General features: G+C 41.9%; 1 protein-coding gene across 1 annotated transcript in view; it reads right to left on the reverse strand.

Annotated features, from left to right (window-relative positions):
* Nucleotides 1–23,789, reverse strand: part of Abcc9 (ATP binding cassette subfamily C member 9) — a gene marked incomplete at its 5' end in the record, with an annotated part of 121,192 nt that overhangs the window by 46,824 nt on the left and 50,579 nt on the right. Inside the window, 9 exon segments of the mRNA XM_017802816.2 lie at nt 2,593–2,662; nt 4,417–4,565; nt 5,474–5,703; nt 9,327–9,423; nt 15,209–15,334; nt 15,457–15,594; nt 16,956–17,036; nt 19,285–19,369; nt 22,215–22,316. Coding sequence (XP_017658305.1) covers nt 2,593–2,662; nt 4,417–4,565; nt 5,474–5,703; nt 9,327–9,423; nt 15,209–15,334; nt 15,457–15,594; nt 16,956–17,036; nt 19,285–19,369; nt 22,215–22,316 — 1,078 coding nt within the window.

A 23,789-nucleotide genomic window follows, 5' to 3' on the forward strand; every position in this document is an offset into this window, starting at 1 on the left:
TTTTTGAGACAGGGTCTCCCTGTAGTCCCAGCTGACCTGGAACTCACTATGTAGACCAGGCTGACCTTGAACTCATAGCGATCTACCTGCTTCTGCCTCCCAAGTGTTGGGACTACAGGCATGTACCACCACGGCCAGCCTTTCAATGTCTTTTACTTTTTAAAAAATTAATGATTTTCTAATAAGTTCAAGACGCCACATTTATCTTGTGTTAAATTTCTATATGGACTAATTTATATGTACATGCATGCATGCAGGTGTGAGAGCCCCTGGGAGCATGCATGTGTGGAAACCAGAAATCAACTTTGGGCATCTTACTCTATTACTCCCCACCTTAATTTTTATTCGTTATTTTTATTTTTTAAAGGTGTATCAGTGTATTGCCTGCATGCATGTAATTGCATCTGAGTCATACAATGCCTTCGGAGGTCAGAAGAGGGCACTGAATCCCCTGGGACTGGAGTTACAGATGGTTGTTAGCTGTCATGTGGGTACTGGGAACCAAACCGGGGTCCTCTGCAAGAGCAGCCAGTGCTTTTAACCACTGAGCCATCTCTCCAGCTCCTCTCCACATTATTTTTTGTGCCAGGATCTCTCAATGAACCCAGAACTTTCCATTTCAGCTCTACTGGCTGACCAGCAAATCCCTGGCATCTACCTGTCCCTCCCATGCCACCCACCATGCTGAGGTTATAGATACATGCCCTGCACCTGCCTTTTACGTGGTAGGTGCTGGAAATCTGTACTCAGGTCCCCCTGCTTGTGTAGCAAGCACCTTGCCCACTGAGCCAGCTCCCCATCCCTGGGCTTTTAAATGTCCATTTTGTTCCTTTCATCTCTGTATCTTCTAGAAAAAATGGGATGCTTTAATTGTTTTTCCTTGAGACAGGGTCTTACTATGTAGCCCTGGATGGCCTGAACTCACTATGTCGATCAAGCTGAGCCAAGAGAGCCACCTGCCTCTGCCTCCTGAGTGCTGGGATTAAAGGCGAGCACAACCATACCCGGTGAATGCTTTACTTTGTTGTATTTTCTTGATAATTGACAAGGAAATTTTCTTTATAATACACACACAAGATTTTTATGACTTCTGAGATTGATCTTCTATAAAGTATCATTATTTCTGTTTTTATAACTTTTGTTAGTATAATGACACTTGTTTTTCACAAAAATTTGTAACTGGCATAGAGGAAGTTGCCAATTTTCATATGAAATATCTTGACATATCTTTTTGTTTCTTTATCTTGCTAATTGTTTTGCATTTTCTAGGAAACTACTTTATCGTCTTATAAACAACTGTTTGACCTCTTTTTTTCTATGAATATTTCTTCAGAGATGTTTTAGGTGCAGGGTAACAATACCAATGCCAGAAACCATGAGAATCTCCTGGCTTGCTTTCTGTCAGTTGTATGTATCAGGTTTTCTTTTTCCAAATTGAGGCTAAGTTGTATATTCCTAATATAACTCTGGAGCTCCAGAAAAGGTGGGGGTTGGATTTGCCAGGTTCCTTTGTCAACCGCTCTAGGGTTCTGCTCTTGAAGGGATTTGTATTTAGAGTATGGTGTCTTTAATTTCGGGATAAATTTGTAGAGATCAAAGGATCTTAAACTAAAGTGGGCATTTTTAGAATACTTTCTAAAATATCACATTGTCTAAAGCTTCAAGATCAACTAGTCATGCAAGGTGGCGCATGCCTAGAGTCCCAGGACTTTGGAAGTGGAAGCAGGAGGATCAGAAGCTCAGGGCCAGCCTGGGTGATACAAAAACATGTCTCAAAAACAAACAAAAGTCCAGTCTATTAAAACTAAAAGACTGCTTGGCATCATCACCTCTGGGAGAAACTCTGGATGGTTATTGAATCTTCAAGAACTTTATATTGCAAGTTGGCCGAGAACATTCATCCAAATCGTTCTCTTTTATTACAAAGCCTTAAATGTTGGTTCACACTTTCCTTCATCTCTTTATTTCATGCTGATCCTTCAGCATCCTCTTCTTTGTGCACAAATTAGTTGGAATTAAAGTTCTTTTAAGATTTTACTCTAGGGGCAGAGGAGATAGCTCAGTAAAGTGTTTGTCAAACCAGCGTGAGGACCCGAGTTTGCATGTCCAGCCTTCAGGTAGGTGTGCCCATAATCACAGTGCTGGAGGTAGGGGGTTGGCAACAAGGATTCCTGGAGGTCACTGGTCGGCCAGCTTAGCCAATTGGTGAGCTCCAGGTTACGTGAAAGACCCCCCCCCCCAAATAAGGTGGAGGATGACTGGGGATGACGCCCATGCCAACCTCTAGTCTCTGCATGCATGTGTACATAAGTGAACATGCAGATACATGCACAAGTGCATACACTCACATGAGCACCTACATATACCACAGAAATACACTCATAAACACACACACACACACACACACACACACGACAACAGGGATAACAATTTTGTTCTAAAATTCATTTTTGGGTTTGGATATGCAGGCAAATAGGCCCTAATTTAAATTTTAGTAATTTGCTGCCATCAAGAGCCATCTTGCTTTATCTTGAAATGCCATTTAGCACTGAGAAATTCATGCTGGAACTTGGATGCAACTCAGATACTCACCTGGTCGATGATATTAGTATCAGCGGAAAAGCGGTTGAGAATCAATCCCAGGGGTGTGGTATCAAAGAACCTAAGCGAAAACAGGTCAAAGGTGATGATGATACAGACAAAGTGGGCCGCGAGCATTGCTAGGGACAGCTGGAGTCGTGAAAATGAGAATATCATCTTATTTATTTGGTCAATGACTAAAACTCTTTTAAAATTTCACATTTCATTTCCATTTTAAAAATGCATGTTCTTCATAGCCAAGACCGCACGGCTGGAGTGCTCACAGACCCTAGGGAGAACCCATTTTTTTCACTTTCCTGGACCAAAGTCGTTTCTTACTATATTCTGAACACATATTCTTATATTTACAGACAAGTCTACCTCTCACCACCCATCAAAGAAGCTTCTTTTTGTAACACATGGAGACTATTACAAAGTTCTGCAACTGGTCAAATGCAGAGAATATGTGACTGTGAGACACCCAACTCCTAGTGATACATCTGCGATGCAATTTTTAAGGTTCAGGGATCACTGAGGAAGAAGGACCAAAAGACTGTAAGAGCCAGAGGGACAAGATGCCTGCTACTGTTTAATGAATTCTAGACACAGTAGGGAAAATGAACCAATGAATCTCCACAGTGTGTGTGGTGGTTTAAAGGAGACGGCCCCTCCATAGGCTCCAAGTATTTGGACATTTGGTCCCAGTGCACAGTGCTGTTTGGGGAGGGTTGTGGAACCATTAGTAGTTGTGGCCATGTCAGAGGAAGCACATCACTGGGGGGGGGGTGTGTGAGAGTTCAAAGGTTCATCCCACTTCCAGGTTTTCTCTCTCTCTCTCTCTCTCTCTCTCTCTCTCTCTCTCTCTCTCTCTCCTTCCTGTGCCTGCTTGAAGATGTGAGTGTTCAGCTTTCTGCCCTGGCTTCCTCCTACCACATCTCCTCACCATGACGGACTCCTACCCCTTTGGAACTATAAGCCAAATAAACTTTCTTCTCTAAGTTGCCTTGACCGTGGTATTTTACCTCAGCAATAGAAAAGCAACTAATTCAGTCTGGTAGACTAACAAAATCCCCATAATGACAAAGCCAAGGTGCATAGGGGAAATTTCACCAGGTCCCACCTCAAGATGAAGAGCTACAGGCAGTCAATGGATGCTGAGGGATGGCGAATCAGTTTTCTCCAGGGACGAGCTCCCTGAGAGGTTAAATGGACTCATTGCAGTATGTGTATATGTATATAAACATATGAATGTGTATGTAACAATAATCAAAGAAGGAGGATAAGAAGGTGAGGAGGGGCAGGGAACAAGGGAGGAACTGGACAGTGCATTGGTCACTCTTCCGTTGCTGAGATAGACACACTGATGAGCAATTTATAGAAGGAAGAGTTCATTTGAGCTTACAGTTCCAGGGGAATTACAGTCTGTCATGGCAGGGAGGCCTGGTGGCTAGAGGTGGCTGGAGCAGAAGCTAAGCTCTCACATCATCACCCACAGGCACAGGAAGCAAGAGAGTGACTGGAGATCTGGCAAGGCTTAAGAATGCTCTAAGCCCACCCCCAGTGACATGCTTCCTCCAGGACAGCCATACCTAAGACCTCCCAAAACAGCGCCACCTACTGGGGACAAAATGTCCAAATACTCAGAGCCTATGGGGGACATTTTGATTCAGACCATCACAGACAGGGACTGTGAGAGATGGAAATAATGCAGATACCATATGCATACAAAATTACCAACAATAAAAATAGATTTTTAAAAATAAATAAATAAAAATAAAAGGCATGCTTTTATTATTTCATGTGCAGTGACAAAAAATAACTATGTGTTTTTTTTACCTTATTGGCCCAAGAATTATCTTATTGAGAAGATTATGGTGGAGATTCTTGGCAGCTGTGAGACCCATCCATTCTACAGTCAGAGACGTGACCAGGCAAAGGAAAATTCCAGCTCCACAGAGGATGCTAAACCCGGCCACATAGAAAGTCTAAGAAGAAGCAGCAGGAAGAGTTCATGGGAGAGCGGAGTCAGGAGGATGGCTGGCTTCCTTCTCTTGCATGCATTCAGACAGTGGAAGGAGTGCAGTTTGGGGAGACCCTCTACAGTATCCCCATCATTGCAGCCCCACAGGCCAAGCCCCCACTTGCTTCTCCTCAGGGTTTCCCTAAAGGCTGTAGAACCTATCTATTTCTGAGGTTGGCACACTCCTTGTTTTCTACATTAAGTTCATTCTGTCGATGATCACAGAAGGACCACCTTCTATACTAATACAGAATCAAAAATCATCTAACAACAAAATTTTCTTTACTCACATAACAATACACACAACGCATGCAGAGACACCTTGAATCCATATCCAAGCATTTTCTTTAAATGCTTCTTAATAAAAATTGTAAAAACAGGGTTAGAGAGATGACTCAGCGGTTAAAAGCACTTGTTGCTCTTTCAGAGGATCCAGATTCAGTTCCCAGCACCACATAAAGATGGCTGATAATGGCTTGTAACTTCTGATCCAGGGGATCTGGTGCCCTCTTCTGATATCTTTGGGAAACTGCACTCATGTGTACATAGCCCCACACAGATACACACATACACATAAATTTTTTAAAAATCTTTTAAAAAACTTTAAAAACAAGAGATGCCATGGTCTAACATTACTGGCAGTTTATTCTATTCTGGATGTTAGCTGTGTAGACCAGTGAGTCACCCTGTTCACCTCATTCCCTGAGGTCATTGTCCCTGGTCAGCTTAGTCTCCCTGTTCACTTCCTTATTTCCTGAGGACATTGTACCTGGTAAGCTTAGTCACCCCGTTCACCTCCTTATTTCCCGAGGTCATTGTACCTGGTCAGCTTAGTCTCCCCATTCACCTCCTTATTTCCTGAGGTCATTGTACCTGGTCAGCTTTTCCAGTGTTGTTTATATTGTACTCTGATGTCCACGTAGCCAGCCAGTAGTCTATAGCCACAATCACTGAGTGCTTTAAAAGCTTGGAGAAGATCATCAGGAAGAGCAGGAAGAACCCCCCAGATGTGAGATACCACCAGCAGGTTTTCCAGGGCATCTTGGTCCTCAGCCTCATCACAGTTGACATGTTGTCATCATCATCTTCCTCCTCTTCTTCCTCTATATTTTTGCACACACAAAAAAATTGCTTAATCTTCAGGTGAACACCAGAAAGACTTTTTATTTCCCCATAAAAACACAAAACTCCATTTAACTTTCTAGACGTGTATTAGTTTTGGAATTTTAAATACTTAAAGGAGGGCAAACTTCAATTTTTTTTAAATAGTGAAAAATTTTCAGTCATGGTGACATGATTCCAAAATCCCAGTACTTGGAAGGTACAGGCAAGAGGATCAGGAGGTCAAGGCTAACCTAGGCTACAGGCTACATAAGGAGCTTAAGGAAAGCCTAGGCTACATTCAATCCTTTCTGAAAGGAAGGAAGGGAAGAGGAAAGGAAGGGAGGGAGGTGAAAATGAACGGATGGATGGATGGATGGATGGATGGATGGATGGATGGATGGATGACAGCTAGATGGATGGAAGATAGACAGGAGATGGATGGATAAGGGATGGATGGGGATTAATGGATGGAGGATTGATGGGGTGGATGCATGAATGGATAGATGAGTGGATGGATGGATGGATGGACGGATGGATTGATGAATAACGGATGGACGGATGGACGGATGGATGGGTGGATGGATGGATGGATGGATGGATGGATGAACGGGTGGATGGATGGATGAATGGGTGGATGGATGGATGGATGGGTGGATGGATGGATGGGTGGATGGATGGATGGATGGATGGATGAACGGATGGATGGATGGATGGGTGGATGGATGAATGGGTGGATGGATGGATGAACGGATGGATGGATAGGTGGATGGATGGATGGATGGATAATGAACAAAGTAAAAGATCCATGTATAGATCAGATTGCTTGCTGATTTCTGGATTGTGCAAATAGTCCAGAAGCTTAAGTTACTGATGGAATTGTGTTGCCAATCAAACCATGTTCTTGGCCTGTAAACATCTATAATTCGTTGATCCATAGATTTCTTAATTTAGAAAATTGCACTGGGTTTTGAAAAGAGGCTCTGAAATATCTACACACCCTCGGCAGACTAGCCCATCATTTTTCTGTCCCATTTTAAATGTTATGGAGAAGAGGCAAAGCCAGGGACCACAGAAGTCAACAGAGCAGAGTGTGCCTCTGAAACGTTGAACCCATCTGGAGTCTCCAAGATGGGTTAGCCTATAAACACACCCCACTGCTATGACAGGGAAGCTTTTGATTTTCTGATCAGCAAAGCTTGGTGAGTCATATGGTCGAGTGACGGTGAAGTCTCCTCCTGCTCCTTCTTTACTGCTGTGCACATTATGCTTATGTTGTGTGCAATCCACTCCACCACTCTAACAGGGGCCAGCTGTGAGTTGAAAGGACAGGCAACTTGTCTTTTGTCTATGGGTTATCAGACTAGAGGGATCCAATTTGGATATGAGAGGGAGATGGTCCATCATCACTTCCTGTGTTTCAGCCGAATGCTGTAAGGACTAAGTCTTGGATGAAATCCTCTTTGGTAAGAGAGTGCTCTCTCTGTGGGCAGGACTTGAGAAGAATTGTGTGTGTGTGTGTGTGTGTGTGTGTGTGTGTGTGTGTGTGTGCGTCCTTGCAGACTGCTACCTGTCCTCCCAGTGTCCACCTTCCACCAATTGAAATTTCAAATTACTCATGCCTTCCACCTAAAGACAGCTCGTGTTCACTTTCTTGGTACCTAATCTGTCCACGTGATGAGCTGGTCAATAGTAAGTGGAAATAACACATGCCAGTTCCCCAGGGGAGAGATGCTCCCTGCCTCCCTTCCCTGCTTCCTGGTGGTTTAATAGCCATAATTCTGGGACCTGGGCCAGCAATCATCCTAGCAGGTAGTGTTTATGTAGTTAACATGCATTACTCCCTTTTCTTCTATAAAGAAAATATTGTTATTTTACACCTAAGAAGGATCGACCCAGCAAGCCCAGAGCTGAAGCAGCACATTCAGTGACTGGCTCTCTCCTGCAGCATGGGAGTCTCAAGCTGGTTGGTACAACTTTACATTTTAAAATGCATTAGAAATAAGTAGCTGACCAGCTGTCTCGACTGTTTCCTTGTGATCACCTACCCCCTCTGGCTCTTACAATCTTTCCACCTCCTCTTCCACAGTGATCCCTGAGCCTTGGGAGGCAGAGGTTTGAAGTAGGTGTCCTACTGGGGACAAGCACTCTGCGGCCTCTTGTTCTCTGCACATTGGCCAATTGCAGGGTTTTGTGTTAGTCACCATCTGCTGCATAAGGAAACTTCTCTGATGGATAGGGGAGGGGATTTAAATACCATCAAACTATAATGTGTGAAAATTTCAAAAATTCAATAAAATTATACAAAATGCATTAGAAATGGGGGGCAGAAAGGGGAGGGAGGATGAATATAATTAAGATGTATTCTATCAAATACATAAAAATTCAATAAAATATATATTGCAGAAAAGAAACAACTGGTTTAGGATTTTAGAAGTGTACTCTACTTACAGCATAAAATGCCCTCAAAATTAGGAATTAAAATATAAAATCCATCCTCTACTGGGTTCATCCCTTTATTACATGAATATTACCCAAACACGGAAGGCCTGTCACCTGCAATGTGTAGGCCGCACATTTTGCCAGTCTCTACCTTCAGATTATAATGCTGTCTACTCAGTTGTCCTGAAAGAAAGGCCATGGTAAATAAAAACTTCAGAGGAATTGAAGTCTGATGAATTTGCTCTATGGACTTTCAGAGTAGTTTATTTCACAATCTTCTTGGCAACACGTATCAAGGCGACGTAATTATTTTATGTTTTTTTCAAATGCCCAGTAAATCTTTTTTTTTTTCAGTAACTGTATTAGATGTGGAAAATTCAAATGTAACAAATGGCTCTCAAATTTCCTTATCCCTCATTTCTGTGTTGTCATAGAAACCTCATGAGAACTTACTGAATGAATCAAATGAAGGAACTTCCAAACACCATCTTTCCCATATTTCCAAAAAAAATTTTTTAAAAAGATTTAGGCATTTTTTTATTTATGTGTATATGCATGTATGAGTTTATGTGCAGCGCATGTGTGCTGGAGTCCATGAAGGCTAGAAGAGGGCATTAGATCACCTGGAGCTGGAGTTACAGATGGTTATGAACTGCCACGTGGGTACTAGGACCCGAATCCTGGCGCTCTGCAAGAGCAGCAAGTGCTCTTAACTGCTGAGCCATCCCTCCAGTCCCTGATGTTGATTTTTGAAGAATCAACATTTTATTAACTTGATATGGCCCTTTATACTAGACCTTTTCAAATTTTCTGTTTCCAGAACCCCAACATCTTTCACTCTTCTGTGACACACAGCATAAATCTAGTAAGAGACACCGAGTGGTGCCCTAACTGAAGGGGGACATAAGCCTTACCTTGACTCTTTTTCATTTTCAATATTATGTGTTTAATTCAGCTCTGCGCCCTCTGTAAAGGGGCATGACACAGTAGCGCACCAGTCACCAACATGACACAGTAGCGCACCAGTCACCAACACAACACAGTAGCGCACCAGTCAGTCACCAACATGACACAGTAGCGCACCAGTCACCAACATGACACAGTAGCGCACCAGTCACCAACATGACCCTCTCACGTCATGTCAACCTATTTGAATGTTTCAGATACAATAAGAAAGAACTACCTTCATCTTCATCTTCCATCTGAGCTTTGGCTTCTCTTGAATACATGGCTCTTCGGAGAGTTTTCCTCTCTAAAGTTGTTTGGTCAGCTTCCATGTCCTACAGAGGACATTATAGTATTACTGAAGGAACTCCCACCAGAAAACGGCTTGACTTACCCATGAATGGTACATGTGTACCAATGGTTTTATACCAGTCTCAAGGTCTCAAGGATTCTGTTCACATAGGACTCCATCACAGGAGCCACTGTGAGAACAGATGCTGGAAGTTTACACAGTGCTCAGTGCTCAGTGCTCAGAGATGTAGGCCGGTGAGAAGCCAGAAAGAGTTACAATGTGAGGGGCTAACTCTGTAGTTCCATCACCAAGACCTAATTTTTCTAACCTAGGATTCATTTCTGTTAAATACCTTCCTTTAAAAATGTTGAAGTGGGGGTCTAGTGAGATGGCTCAGCTGTTAAAGTGCTTGTCTTGCAAACACAAAGACCTGAATTCAGGTTCCCAGAACCCACATAAATATCAGGTGGGCATAGTGGCCTCCTATAATTCCAGCTTTGGAAGACAGAGGCAGAGACAGGCATGGTGGCCTCCTGTAATCCAGCTTTGGAAAATAGAGGCAGAGACTGGATCCCCAGAGCAAGCTGGCTACCAAGGCTAGCCACATCCATGAGCTCTAGGTTTGATCAAGAGAACCTGCTTCAATGAATTAAGATGACTCCTGACATCACCTTTGACCACCAACTGCAAGCACCCACATACCTACCCACCCGCACGTGTGCAAAGCATGCACGCATACCTGCACAGGACACGACACACATGTGAAAATCAAAAGAAGAAACAGTACAGAGGTTGAGCGTTGCCTCGCACCCCCCCTCCCAGGTCTTGGGAAGCTGAGGCGGGGGGAGGGTGGAGTTTGAGGAAAGAAGAAACAGTACAGAGGTTGAGCATGTTGCCTCGCACCCCCCCCTCCCAGGTCTTGGGAAGCTGAGGCGGGGGGAGGGTGGAGTTTGAGGCCAGCTACAGTTTCATAGGAAAACTGCACTTCGGAAAATAAACAGAATTGTATACAGTTTGGGGTGGGCAAAACTGCTATCAGGCATCCATTATTACAACAAATGATTAAATCAGCATGAATTTCTTAACATCTCATTGAAGGAGATACATAAACACAAAGGGTAACAAGCTCGGGAGGAAAGGAGTCATGTAGAACAAGGGACCTTTGGTACCTCACAGGTTTAGACCACCCCATAGGTAAAACTCTCGGTGCCAAAATCAAACTGCTGTATATGAAGAGTCGATGTGGGCTGGTCCTCTGGCCAGGATACAAAGGGGAAAGCTGTTTTCTTTATCCATCACCAGCCTCAGAACCTTAGCAGCATGATTAGGTATTATAGAGTTTGTTAGACCTGGTCCTTGCAGTCAGTCTGGAACACTATCACCCTGATTCTATAAGGGAATGTTCCAGACACCTGGACAGAGAGACTTCAAAGTCTATGGTAAATCGCAGGCCCTCTGGGGGCTCAGGAAATTTAACAGAAAAGAATAATGATAAACACACAGTTTGATGATTACACCAATAATCAAATGAACTTTGAGTGATCAGTCACTAAGTATTGCGTTTGGTTTGGTTTGGTCTTGTAGCGTGTATGTGGAAAGCTCTCCATTCTAGAAGGTTCCATTTCCATTCTTTCTGGATTTGTGATTAAAATAGTCACAGCAATCCTCAGACTATCAATAACTCTGAACAACATTTTTACAGTGACAGCTTTACACTAGCCACTGATGTTACCTAATGATGTAAAAACTAGCATGTGTCTATGGGACTAAATAAAACATGAATAAAGTTCCCTCTCCCTCCCAAATCATAAAATGGAATGCAGCAAATCTCAACATGGAAAAGTAGATTTAGTCTTGGGATAGCTCCTGTAAATTATATGTGAGTTTAACATTTATCCTAGTTAAAAAACCCACAGCCCCCCACAAAACAAAACAAAACAAAAAAATCATAGAAACTTGGAGCTAGAGAGATGGCTCAGTGATTAAGAGCACTTGCTGCCTCTCTACAGAACCCAAGTTTGGTTCCCAGCACCCACATTGGGCAGCTTACAACCATCTGTAACTCTAGCTTCAGGGAATCCAACACCCTTTTGTGAGCTCTGTGTGATCCTGCACTCACTTGCACATAGTCATATGCACACATACACACACACATACACACACACACACTCATAATTTAAAATAAAAATAAATCTTAAAAAACAAAACTTAAAGCAACTTTTCTTCAAAATAAATGCTCCTATTAAAGTCATTATTCAAGTTGCATTGGTGTTTGCATTATAAATACAAATTTAGTTTCATTTATCCAATAAATATTTCCTGGGCCTCGCTGAGGTGTGCGAAGGGAAACAGGAAGTCAGGATCATCAGATGATATTCACTTATTTTGCTCAATAACATTATGAAAATAGTAGTTGAGGCTGGAAGCTACATTTTTATGTAATATTTAAATCAGTCAAATGTGATCTTTGTTACAGGTTTCATCGTTATCTTTTAAAAACTTTATTTATTTACTATTTTATGAATATGAGTGTTTGCCTGAATGTATCTAAGTGCATGCAAGAAGAGGGCATCAGCTGTCCTGGCACTGTAGTTACAGACGGTTATGAGCTGCCATGTGGGTGCTGGGAACGGAACCCAGGTCTTCTGCAGGAGCAGCCCTTGTTCTTACCTGCTGAGCCAGCTCTGTGGCCCCATTGCTTCTTTTTGACATGGTCCTTCCTTCTTGCCCTGAAGCTCACACTGGGTTCTTATCCCTGAGCAGGGCTTTGACTGACGTTGTATTCATGTTCCTTCTGCAATTTTTCCCTGTGTCCTGCACACAGGCCAGGCTTTCTTGGCCTTGTACTTCTGAGCTTTGGCTGGATGGCTGTTTGGGTGGGGGGTTCCCTACAGGCCAGGGGAAGGCATCAGGCATTTCTGTCGCTCTCCAACTTTTTTAGACAGGGTCTCTCATTGAACTTGAAGTTTATCTGTTTGGCTAGGATGGTTGACCAGCAAGCCCCTGGGATCCTCCTGTCCCCACCTCCCAGCTCTGGAATTACAGACACACACTACCATGCATGGCTTATTATGAAAGCACTGGCAATCCAAACACGGGCTCTCACAATTGTACAGCAAGAATTTTACCCATACGAAGCCTTTTCCCCAGCCCTGAGTACTGCCTTCCTTCAGTAGCAATAATCTCTCTCCAGCCCTAGATGGAGATTCAAGGCAGGTGTTGGATTCAGTCTGGTTCCTCCTGGCCTCCACTTCACAACTGCGTTTACCCTGGCCCTGCCCTAGTTTGCTCCAGATCTCTCTGAGTTGATTTATACACTCTGTTATCTGTCTTTAATTATGAAGCTATGCTATCTCAGGTGATCCCTTCAGTTCTAAATACAACTTAATGGACTTTCTTCCTGGCTTGCTTAAATGATATCACTGTCACATCGAGACAAGAGCTTTGTTTTGTTTTTTTTTTCCTCCAGATCTTCTTTCTGAAGTAACCCATAAATTGTCTAACTCCTTAAGCTTACATCACATCATATTCTTTTGTCCCTGACATTTAGAGCACTGAAAAAAATGTCACTTGGAGCCATTCCCAGTACATTTATGGTCAAGTTTCCCATAGACCCATTCCTAAGTGGGCACTTGCTCACTGTACGTTGTAATATTTTCCCTGTCATCCTAATTCCAACCATCTTGTGTTCTACCTTTTTTAGGCATATATTTTAACATGTATTTTTTCCTTATGTGATCTTTGTTACAGAAAGAAGAAACACAACAGAAGTTGTGTTACTTTTTAATCTTCCTTTTCCTACAGAAACGGAGATTCTATTTTTCCTTTCCAAAATAGTACAATTTACTTTTCTAATCGATTTTTTAGAAATTAGCTGATACAACAGTTTCATTTTATAAAGCCCAGTCACAGTCAATTTACCAAATTCTGGACACATCCTAGCCCAAACGCAAAAGCAAAATTTTTCAGAGATTTTTCAAGTTCAATTTACAATTTCTTCTCTTGGACACAAGCTGTACCGAATCTGGTTTCCAACTCTGACATTACTTCATTTACTATTACTGCAATGTGGTGCAGTTACACTGGATTGGTCTCGAGTTTTAGTCCTGCTAGCACCATCTGTAGATGCTGTACAACTTTAGGAAAGTCGTCTGATGCCTCTACCCCTCAGTTTTCTCATCTGTAAAAGTGAGAAAATACTTTTTGTGCTGACTCACCATGACTTTTATGAGAACTAAGTGAGATTATGTAAGAAGGGCTTTGTGAATTCGTAAAAAAGATAAACATAAATTTTTGTTTTAATTTCTTTCTGCAAAGCTTCCTTTAGCATCATTCCGGACATGCCTGGCGACTTCGGACAGAGCAAACAGCTTTCCTTCTTTCAAGATCACCTTGGCTTTTGTCTTGCCCATGATTCTGTTTTTAGGTAATGAATGAAAAATATTATATATGATAAAAATGCAGTATAAATCAGCAAATCAGAACTAAGAAAGTCTCAAGCTTTAATTAATATTTCATCCAGCCTTTTAGATGTACTCATAATTGCAAGTGTTTTAGCTCCAAACTCAAACAGCACTTCATCTGAAAGACAGCATTGGGATAGAACAGTGCAGGGGCTGGGGAGATGCCTCAGTGGGTAGGAGTGCTTGCTGTGCAAGCAGGAAGACCTGAGTTTGAATCTCCATCACCCAAGTAAAAAGCCAGATATGGTCACACACACCTGTGACCTCAGCATTATGGAAGGCAGAGACAGGAGAATTGTTGGGGACAGCTGACCACCAGCCAAGCTCCAAGTTCACTGAGAGATCTTGTTCCAAGGAAATAAAACAGAGTGACAGAGCAGGACGCCCAAAGGACCCTGTAGTCTGCGCTTGTGTGCATGAGCGTGCACCTACATGACTTTCTGTGGTTTTCTTCATAACATTTAATATTTTGTTCATTATGATTTTTTATTATTTTTACATGTATGTGTGTATTCCTAATTGCACCCATGTCATGCAATGCCTACGGAGGACAGAAGAGGCTGCTGGATCCCCTGGAACTGGAGTTACAGACAATTGTTAGCTGCCATGTGGGTGCTGGGATTCGAACCCGGGTCTTCTGCAAGAACAGCCAGTGTTCTTAACTGCTGAGCCATCTCTCCAGCCCCTTTATTGTTTTTTATTATTTTTATTATATATATATATGTGTGTGTGTGTGTGTGTATGTGTGTGTGTGTGTGTGTTGCCTGCATGCATGTAAGTGCACCCTTGTCATGCAATGCCCATGAACGTCAGAAGAGGGCTTTGGATTACTTGGAACTGGAGTTACTAATGGTTGTTAGCCACTATGTGGGTGCTGGAAATCAAACCCAGGTCCTCTGCAGGATCAGTCAGTGTTCCTAACTGCTGAGCCATCACTCCAGCCCCAATTCTTGATGACTTTTTTTTTTTTTTTTTTGGTCTCCCTGTAGCTCCAGCTGTCCTGGAATTCACTATATAGACCAGGCTGGCCTTGAACTCACAGAAATCTGCCTGCTTCTGCCTCCCGAGTGCTGGGATCAAAGAAGTGCACCACCACGCCCAGCTCTTCATGACTTTCATGAGAACCAAGATGTAAGAAACTACTACATACACAAATACCATACCACATACCCATACTAAGTGATAAATAAATAAAACGCAGTAGATTCAAAGTAGCCTGTTCACTAATGATATGTGAAAACTCAGTTATCTGGGATTTCAGATGAGGACCCATATGAAGCATTGCACATCTAATGAAGCACAACAGTTCTTCAAAGCATTCATAGTAATTATACGGGGGCTCCAAGTTCTGAACTGGGTGCTCACCTTTTCTAATTCTTGGTCCTGTCGATTCATAAGAGTTTTCCAGTGCTCATAAAGCTCAACATCTTTGGTTTGAATGTCCTTCAAAGTCCCTTCTCTTAACACACTTCCATCTTTCATGGCTATGATCTAAAGACATCAGCAGAAATACGACAAAGTCGGAAAGTGGTCCAATGAATTAAAGCTACTTCAGAAATGATTTCTTAACACCACTGTGATACGAGTGTTATTATAAATGTCAGGAGACTCACCCAGTCAGCATGGGTCAGATACTGCAATTTGTGAGTCACAAGAACAAGTGTTCTCTTATCTTCTTTGAGAAATTTTAGAATTCCCTCCTGCATTAAGTGATCACTTAAGTGGATATCCAGGGCTGAGAAAGGGTCATCCTGAAGCAGAAGAGAGATGATCATGTCCCAAACTCCATTCCTCTAGAGAGACACATACAACCATGTATACACAGGACCTGAAGGGTAGAGGGAGGTGAACAGGTCCCATAATTCCTGTAGAGTGCTACATAAAACCATACATACGTGACAGACGGAGAGGACAGAGTGGTAGAGGAAAAAGGAAGGGGGTGGAGGGGAGTAAACAGACTCAGAGTGCGGGAGGGACAAGTACACAATGAATATATGCCACTGAAAATTCTAAGAATGATAGAAAGGGAGGGAGGGAGGGAGGGAGGGATTTCCCAAATCCAATATGTAAAAAAGCAGCAGACTCTGGACTTAAAACAACATTAACTTAAAATTGAAGCTTTTCTTTTTCTCTTTCACCTTGAAAACTATAATACTTTAAAAGTAAATAACAATATTGTAAGTAATTTGCATTCTTCTAGACTCTTAAAGTTCAGAAACCAACATTACTTAGCAACTTACAATAACAGACCAAAACAAAGAATGAAGAGATAATTGGAGTAGTTGAATTGTAGATGAATCTGAGCTTAGAGATGGTATTTCTACCACAACAGGACTCTGTTCCTTAACAAGATGTTTTCATGCAAATTTAATGCTTTGAATAAGAGCAGGTACATAATAGACACTAGATAAATGTTAATTATTGTCATTAGCTATAAAAATAACATACTTAACACTGAGCTAATGCATTTCCCTGGAAGAAGGTGTCACACACCAAGTGCTTAAGACAGACAATGCTTTAGGAAGCTGTCTTAATGGACTTTAGTGGTTCTCTTCATCCGTAAGTTCATTCCTGCAGTGTTACACAGAGTATCAAATAATACTTGTCCTTATTTGGGGGACATTTAAATGAAGAAAACTATTGGGGACTGGATGGATTGCTCAGTGGTTAAGAGCGCTTGCTGCTCTTGCAGAGGACCTGGGTGTGGTTCCCAGCACCACATTAGGCTGCTCAGGGCCACCTGTTACTCCAGGTCCAGGGGATCTGATGTTCTCATCTGGCCTCTATGGACACCAAATGTGTGGAGACGGGGAAGGAAGTCGGGAGATGGGAGTGCTGGGAGGCAATGCATGTTTTGAACGCTGCTCAGAGCACCCCACTGCTCTTTTATTTTACTTTCTTGGACCCCAATCTGGATCCACCAATTCTCAACTTCTATACTGGTCTGCTGAGTTGTACTGCGGGGATTTTTTCTCCTCTCCACCCTACAATTCCACAGATTAAACCGTCAAACCATCTTTCCTTCAGCCACATGATTTACCTTTTTAGGGAGCCATTTGTCCCTAAATGGGGGGTGGTATATTAAAAAAAAAAACAAAGCTCAGATTCTTACCAAGAAGACTATGTTGGTGTTTTGGTAAAGAGCACGAGCCACACAGATTCTCTGCCTCTGCCCCCCACTCAGGTTGATGCCCTGGAAAGGAAACACCCAGAAACACCCATTTTCACCATCAATAAAGAATCCCTAAAATGCGAATGTCACTAAACATTTTAGACATAACTAATAATTTATTACATTTTGGAAATACTGGGAAGAAAGACTGAAATTTCTCTAAAGTTTACGCTTGAAGTATATTGATATTGACAGTCTTTTTTTTTTTTTTTTAATCTTTTTGAGACAGGATCTCCCTGTAGCCCCAGCTGTCCTGGAACTCACTATGTAGACCAGGCTGGACTTGAACTCACAGAGATCCGCCCGCCTCTGCCTCCCAAGTGCTGGGACTTAAGGCTTGCACCACCATGCCCAGCTTAATAGTCTTTTTTGTGACTAACACCATTTTCTTTTCACTCTGATAGCGTTTTACTGTAGAAAAAGCATTAAAAAACAGAACTTGGTGAGCGCCAAAGATTGCAAGCAAGTCCAAAGTTTTTCCTCTTCTGAAATATATCTGTAGGTTAATTGACACATACCTGTTTTTTAAAGTTTTTTATTTCATTTTTAATTATGTATATATGCATGTGTGTCTGGGTGCATGCATACACACATGAGTGTTAGTGCCCCTGGAAACCAGAGGGCATTGGATCCTTCTGGAGCTGGGGTTATAGTTGCATATGAGCTGCTTGATGTGGATGCTGAGGATGGTACTCAGGTCCTCTGGAGAGGCAGTAAGTACTTCGAATCTCTAAGTTATCATTCTAGCTCCCAACACATATCTACTTAATTTGATATAACATTATGCTAAAAAGAATAATATATAATAATGTAACAATATAATAATAATATTGTTTCACAATGAAATAGGAATGATGATCAATAACTAATATTAAGTAGCACCTAGTATATGCCAGGTTGTCTAAATGGCTTTACGTTTCTTCTTTTATCCCACACAGCATAGATATTATTCCCATTTTATACTTGTGGAAACTGAGGCTAAAAGAAGTTAAGTTACTCCTCTTAAACAGTACATGATGCTACAATAAAAAATAATTACTGAACGGGACGTGGTGGCACACACCTTTCATTCCAGCATTCAGGAGATACAGGCAGGTAGATCTCTGTGAGATTAAGGCCAGCCTGGAGACCCTGACTCAAAAAGACCAAAATTAATTAATTAATTAATTAATTAATTAATGGAAGGAAGGAGTGAGGAAGGGAAAGAAGGAAGGAAGGAAGGAAGAAAGGAAGGAGGGAAGGAGGGAGGGAGAGAGGGAAGGAGGGAGGGAGGGAAGGAAGGAAGGAAGGAAGGAAGGAAGGAAGGAGGAAGGGAGGAAGGGAGGGAGGGAGGGAGGGAGGGAGGGAAGGAGGGAGGAAGGGAAGGAAGGAAGGAAGGAGGGAGGGAGGGTGAGTCACTAAGAAGAGGACAGATGTCCAGTAATCTCAAATAACTGCATTTGGGCAAAGTCTGACACTTCAGCCTTGGTTATTCTCAGAAGTACCACAAAGTAAAAAATGCCCACAACACCAATTTGCTGTCACAGACCATATGCACATTATTAGCCTTTTTACCTGGAACAACCTCTAACCTATGAGAGTTACAAAATGTATTAGTCTTTCATGTGATAAACATTGCAGGTCTGAACATTTTTTTCACTGGTCAGAATAACATGACATCAACATAAAGCAGGTTTGTGTAAAGATAACACTTTGACAAGAATAAACAAATGCTGGGCTGGAGAGATGGCTCAGTGGTTAACAGCACTGGATGCTCTTGCAGAGAAGCCAGGTTTGGTCCCAGCACCCACATGGTGCCTAACAACATCCATGACTCCAGTTCCAGGGGATCTGATGCCCTCTTCTGGCCTCTGTGGGTACTGCACTCACATGGTACACTTACATACATTCAGACAAAACATTCATAAACATAAAAAATAAATTTAAAAAGAATAAATAGATGTCAACAAGACTGGAAGGAACTGTTGGGAACAATCTCAGTTTCAAAAGGATTCAAGTAAGCAAAAGTACCTCTGGTCAAAGTCAGGGATGGCATTTCACATTCTCTGAGAGTTCCTAGCTCAACTGGACATGCACAGTGGTAACTCAGTGAGTACTAAGGGACAGGGGTGTCAAAGGACACCTGTCCTCCTATTTTGGTACATGTCACTAGGACAATCTGCAACTCCAACTCCTAAACTCTCAGACTTCATTACATTCCCTAAGGAATAAAGACAACCAAAAGACTTTTCTAGATCCTTGTTCATTAATTAAACTTCACATGGCTTACCCTCTCTCCAATTTCGGTTTGGTCTCCAAACGGTAATAAATCAATGTCTGGCTGAAGAGAGCAGGCATCGGTGACAGCTTTGTACCTTTGAGAGAAATGATTTTTCAGGTTTTATAAAATACAGACTTTCTGTCAAGTAGATGTGAACTTTGACCATATTCATTCCCTCCATCCCGCCCTTCCTCACCCCTGCCCCATCTCCGTTAATCCATTCCTCTCTTAGACTCCCTTCCATCTTCATGTCACAGAGATAGGCAAATTGTTTTACACATCCTGATCCACAAATGAGAGAGAATGCATGGTATTTGTCTCACTGAGTCTGGTTTGTTTGGTTTTAATATCTCCAGCCACATCCATTTTCTAGTAAAAAATGTAATTTCAGGCTGGGGTTGTGGACAACACAGCAGACAGTAGCAGGGACATCAGAGTATCAGGGCTCTAGTGGGGGGGAGGAAGGCTATGGGAGGGTGCTATCTGCGAAGTGGGAATAAATAAATAAATAAATGTAATTTAATTCTCCTAGATGCTGAATAAACTAATGTATATATACTATGAGTTCTTCACCCACTCATCTGGTTTTAATTTTTCTGATCACTGTTCATACCCTGTCCACAAACTTAATCCCAAGTTCAATATCTTAGACTGAAACAAAACATTTGCTGAACAACTTAGTGTAAGCCCACTGGACAAGCAAGGACACCTTTCCAGTAATCTTGCTGTAAGAAAAATGATAGTGATATGATGAAATACGTACGTTAAGTAGCCAGATCTCTGTCTGTCCACAGTATATGTCTACTTTGAAGCATTATTCTCCATGTGAAAAGTACATTGAATTTTATCTTTCCATTATAAAATTTAAAACTACCATCTTCAGCAGCAGACAGACAAAAACGCACAACAGAAATGTGCTTTGTCAAATGATGTCGGTGGATGTGGGTACCAAGCACTCTTAAAGGAAAAGTACCCAGAAAATGTAGGGATATGTTAAGAAAAAAAATTATGAGCAAAATGGAGCTTAAGGAAGTTCCAAAGATGCAGCATTTCATGGTGTCCATGAGGGAAAGAAGGGCTCATCATAGCCACGCACAGGTTGACTGGGTGTCTTGTATGATCATGCAGCTTAAAGGGAGGAAGGCGATGAGAACTGATAGTACTCAAGGTGAGCTAAGGCTGGGGCTGGAAAGCATACTAATTAAAAATATAGGGAAACACAGAACTAGAGAGATGCTAGGGAAATTAGCAACACTTATTTATTGTTTGTATGTACACGTGTGTGTGTATTCATGTGTATGCAGGTATATGTATGTACTTGTACATGGGTTTGCATGTTTGTGTGTGTGTGTGTGTGTGTGTGTGTGTGTGCAGGTGCAGGTGTCATCTGGAGGTCAGTAGACAACCACAGGTGTCATTCCTCAGGCGTGGTCCACTTTATTTTTTTGAGACAGAGTCTCTCATTGGTCTGGAACTCACCAAGTACATGAAGGCTGACTGGCCAGCAACCTCAGAGATCATCCTGTCTCCAGCCCCAGAATTACAGTGCTAGCCACAACACACAGTTGTGCTTACATGGGTTCTGGGGATCAAACTCAGGTCCTCATGCTTGGAAGGTACACACTCTACTGACAGCCTCTCAGCCCTCAGCTATTACTGAGTCTTAAATTATTCAAGTCAATCTTGCCTCTTCAATCTTGTCTCCTCAAGTTTGCCCATTCTTGTCCTAGAATGTTTTCCCCAACCATCCATTCCTTTACATTTCCCTGTTGCGTCCAAGTCAGAGAACACACAGCATGTCAAAGTCCTGACTCTCTCTGCCGCCTTGATATCATCAGGTCCCAAGTGATGCTGTATCTGCCTATGGACATCTAATTGGGCAGACTCTTTTTTTTCCTTTTGAGTCAGAGTTTCTCTGTAGCCCCAGCTGACCTGGAACTTGCTATATAGACCAGGCTGGCCTCCATCTCACAGAGATCCTCCTACCTCTGCCTCCTGAGTGCTAGGATTAAAGACGTGCACCACCATGCCCAGCCCAAATTTCACATCAAGTTTTCCTTATAGCCCCATTCTATTTTTATTTTCTATTTTATTTATTTATTTATTTAGACTTTTTTTTTGAGATGGGGTCTCGTGTAGCCCAGGCTGACCTCCAACTCACTATGTATCCAAGGATCTTTTAATTCCTGATCCTCCTCTTTCCATCTCTCAAGTACTTGCATTACAGGCACGCATCACCACACCCAGCCATACCTCCCTCCTACAGCTTGTAAGTCCTCCTCAGAACACCATAACTGCATCCAATTGGCTGCATCCTACCTGATCTGATTTCAACCTTCTGAAGTCCTTCTGCCTGACTTCCCAGGCCCCAGAAGACCCTAGTAACTTATGTTTTCCTGCCCAAGCTGTCTTGCTTCTGGCTTTTCTCTCCTGGCCTAATCTTAACTTTCAAGACGCCAGGTGAGTTAGGGTCCTATTGCCCAGGCTGGTAAAGCTTCCTGAAGGCACAGGTCACTTTCATGCCTTCCTGTGGAAGATGGTCAAGAGGTGGCATAGTCTAACTCCTCTTAGGCACCTGACACTTTCTTTCCCAAAGTCATCTTCTGACCAGTTAACCCTCCTGATGCAACATGCTTGGATATTTGCTTTTTTATCTGTTCCAACGTGAGTGACTCTAATCCCAGACTCACACACACATCACTTTCTTCTGTTTAGTCTTGGAGTATTAATTCTTCTCACTAAGTGCACTGGGTGGGCTGAGACCTCCAAAGAGAGCTTTTTCTTAAGAGTTGATTCAGAATACCTTAGGGACAAGGGTAGGCAGGGGTGAGCAACAAAGATAGGAAGTATCTCATGTGAATGTCCTAAAACCAGGGACCAAGCTCATAGCTTATAAGCACTTGTTACTTCAACCCTAAATTCTGTATGTGCCAAATTACCTCTGTCTGTTGAAAGGACTTCCAAAAGTAATATTTTCCTCGACTGTAGCATTTAGTAGCCAAGGCTTTTGAGCTGCATAAGCCACAGAGTACCTGTTCCTGCTGGAAAGTAGAATGGAAAGACAAACGTGGAGTTATGAAGGATTGTGCTGAGTGGGCATTTTGGTATAACTAAGGAAAATAAAAGTTGTTAAAATATTTCAGGTACAGTAGCAGAGAACTAAAGAGAAAAAGATAAAAACCACCAACTTTATTAAGAATCTATTAAATAAGCCACCAAAATTACAGGATTTTAATTTAATCAAAGAGTAATAAAAATGTCACATAACATGTAAATTTTTATTCACTTGTGCTGATGAAGTGTTTTAAGTTATAAACTAATAGATATTTTCTTTTCTAAATTGAGATTCAGAGAATATTAATAATTCACTATGTCCAGTACCACAAATGTTTTAGCTTATATTAAAAGCACCTTTTGCAATTGTGAATTTTTAGAGTCCTTTAAGAAAACATGAATTGAAACTAGAATTGCAGATGCTTAACGTTTTGAGGTCATAGATAATTTATAAATATTTCAAAATGAAGAATAATACCTAGAGGAGTCTATTTCAATATTGAAACAACACATTTAAAGTACATATTTCAAATATATTAAAATAATTTTTAAACTGACAACTTTCTCCCCTCCTGTTTCTTTGATTTTAAAATTCTACCAGATGTCTGTACATCAAACTTTGATTTGCAATCATTTGTTTGAAAATGATGTGAGCTGAAGAGCGAGAAGATGATGGAACCAGGCTGGGAAGGGAGGAGGGAAGTTTAAAAGGCAACTTCCATAGTTAGTTCATGATCTGTCAGTACCAATGAAAGAATTATGGTTAAAGGGGATCAAGGTTAAAGTGAGGAGGAATGAGCTCGGTGGTCATTTGGAAACATTACATCTTAAGAGTTTAGAGGACAGGTTGGAGTCTAGTGTGCTAGTCGATTTTTAGATAATTATATATGCAGGAAAACAGTGGTTCTCAAACTCTGACACATCTGCCTTCCCTCCCCCTTAGTCTAAGGGGGGGTTCTATGTTTTGATGATGGGGATCAAACCCAGAGCCTTTTATATTTTGAGTGGTAGTAGCACTTGGCTGCATTTCAACACTCTACTCAGAATGGATTCACAATCAGTGCATGCATTATTTCTTTGGGTTTTTGTTTTCTGAGCTCTCAAACCCTTTAGTAAGGACAATTTGAGTTTCAGCCAAGGTTGGAAGACACCTGACCATTGAGACAAAAACAGTTGCTACAATGAACAACTTTGTTTGGCAAATTTATTTTTTTTCTTTTTGGTCTGTTGAGACAGGGTATTACACTGCAGCCCAGGCCGTTCCTGAAATTCATGATACAGCACAGACTGACTTAGAACTTAAATCAATCCTCCTGCCTCAGGCTCTCCAGAACTGGTATGTGCCACCACTCCTGGCTTAGCAAATTAATCCTTTTAGCAGGTTTCAAAGGCTGTGAACCGCTGCTGTCGGGATAGCACATTTTACTAAATAACTGTACGCCACAGAATGAACAGGGGAA

Source organism: Nannospalax galili, unplaced genomic scaffold (assembly GCF_000622305.1).
Source record: "Nannospalax galili isolate Female #2095 unplaced genomic scaffold, S.galili_v1.0 scaffold1086, whole genome shotgun sequence".
Lineage (NCBI taxonomy): Eukaryota > Metazoa > Chordata > Mammalia > Rodentia > Spalacidae > Nannospalax > Nannospalax galili.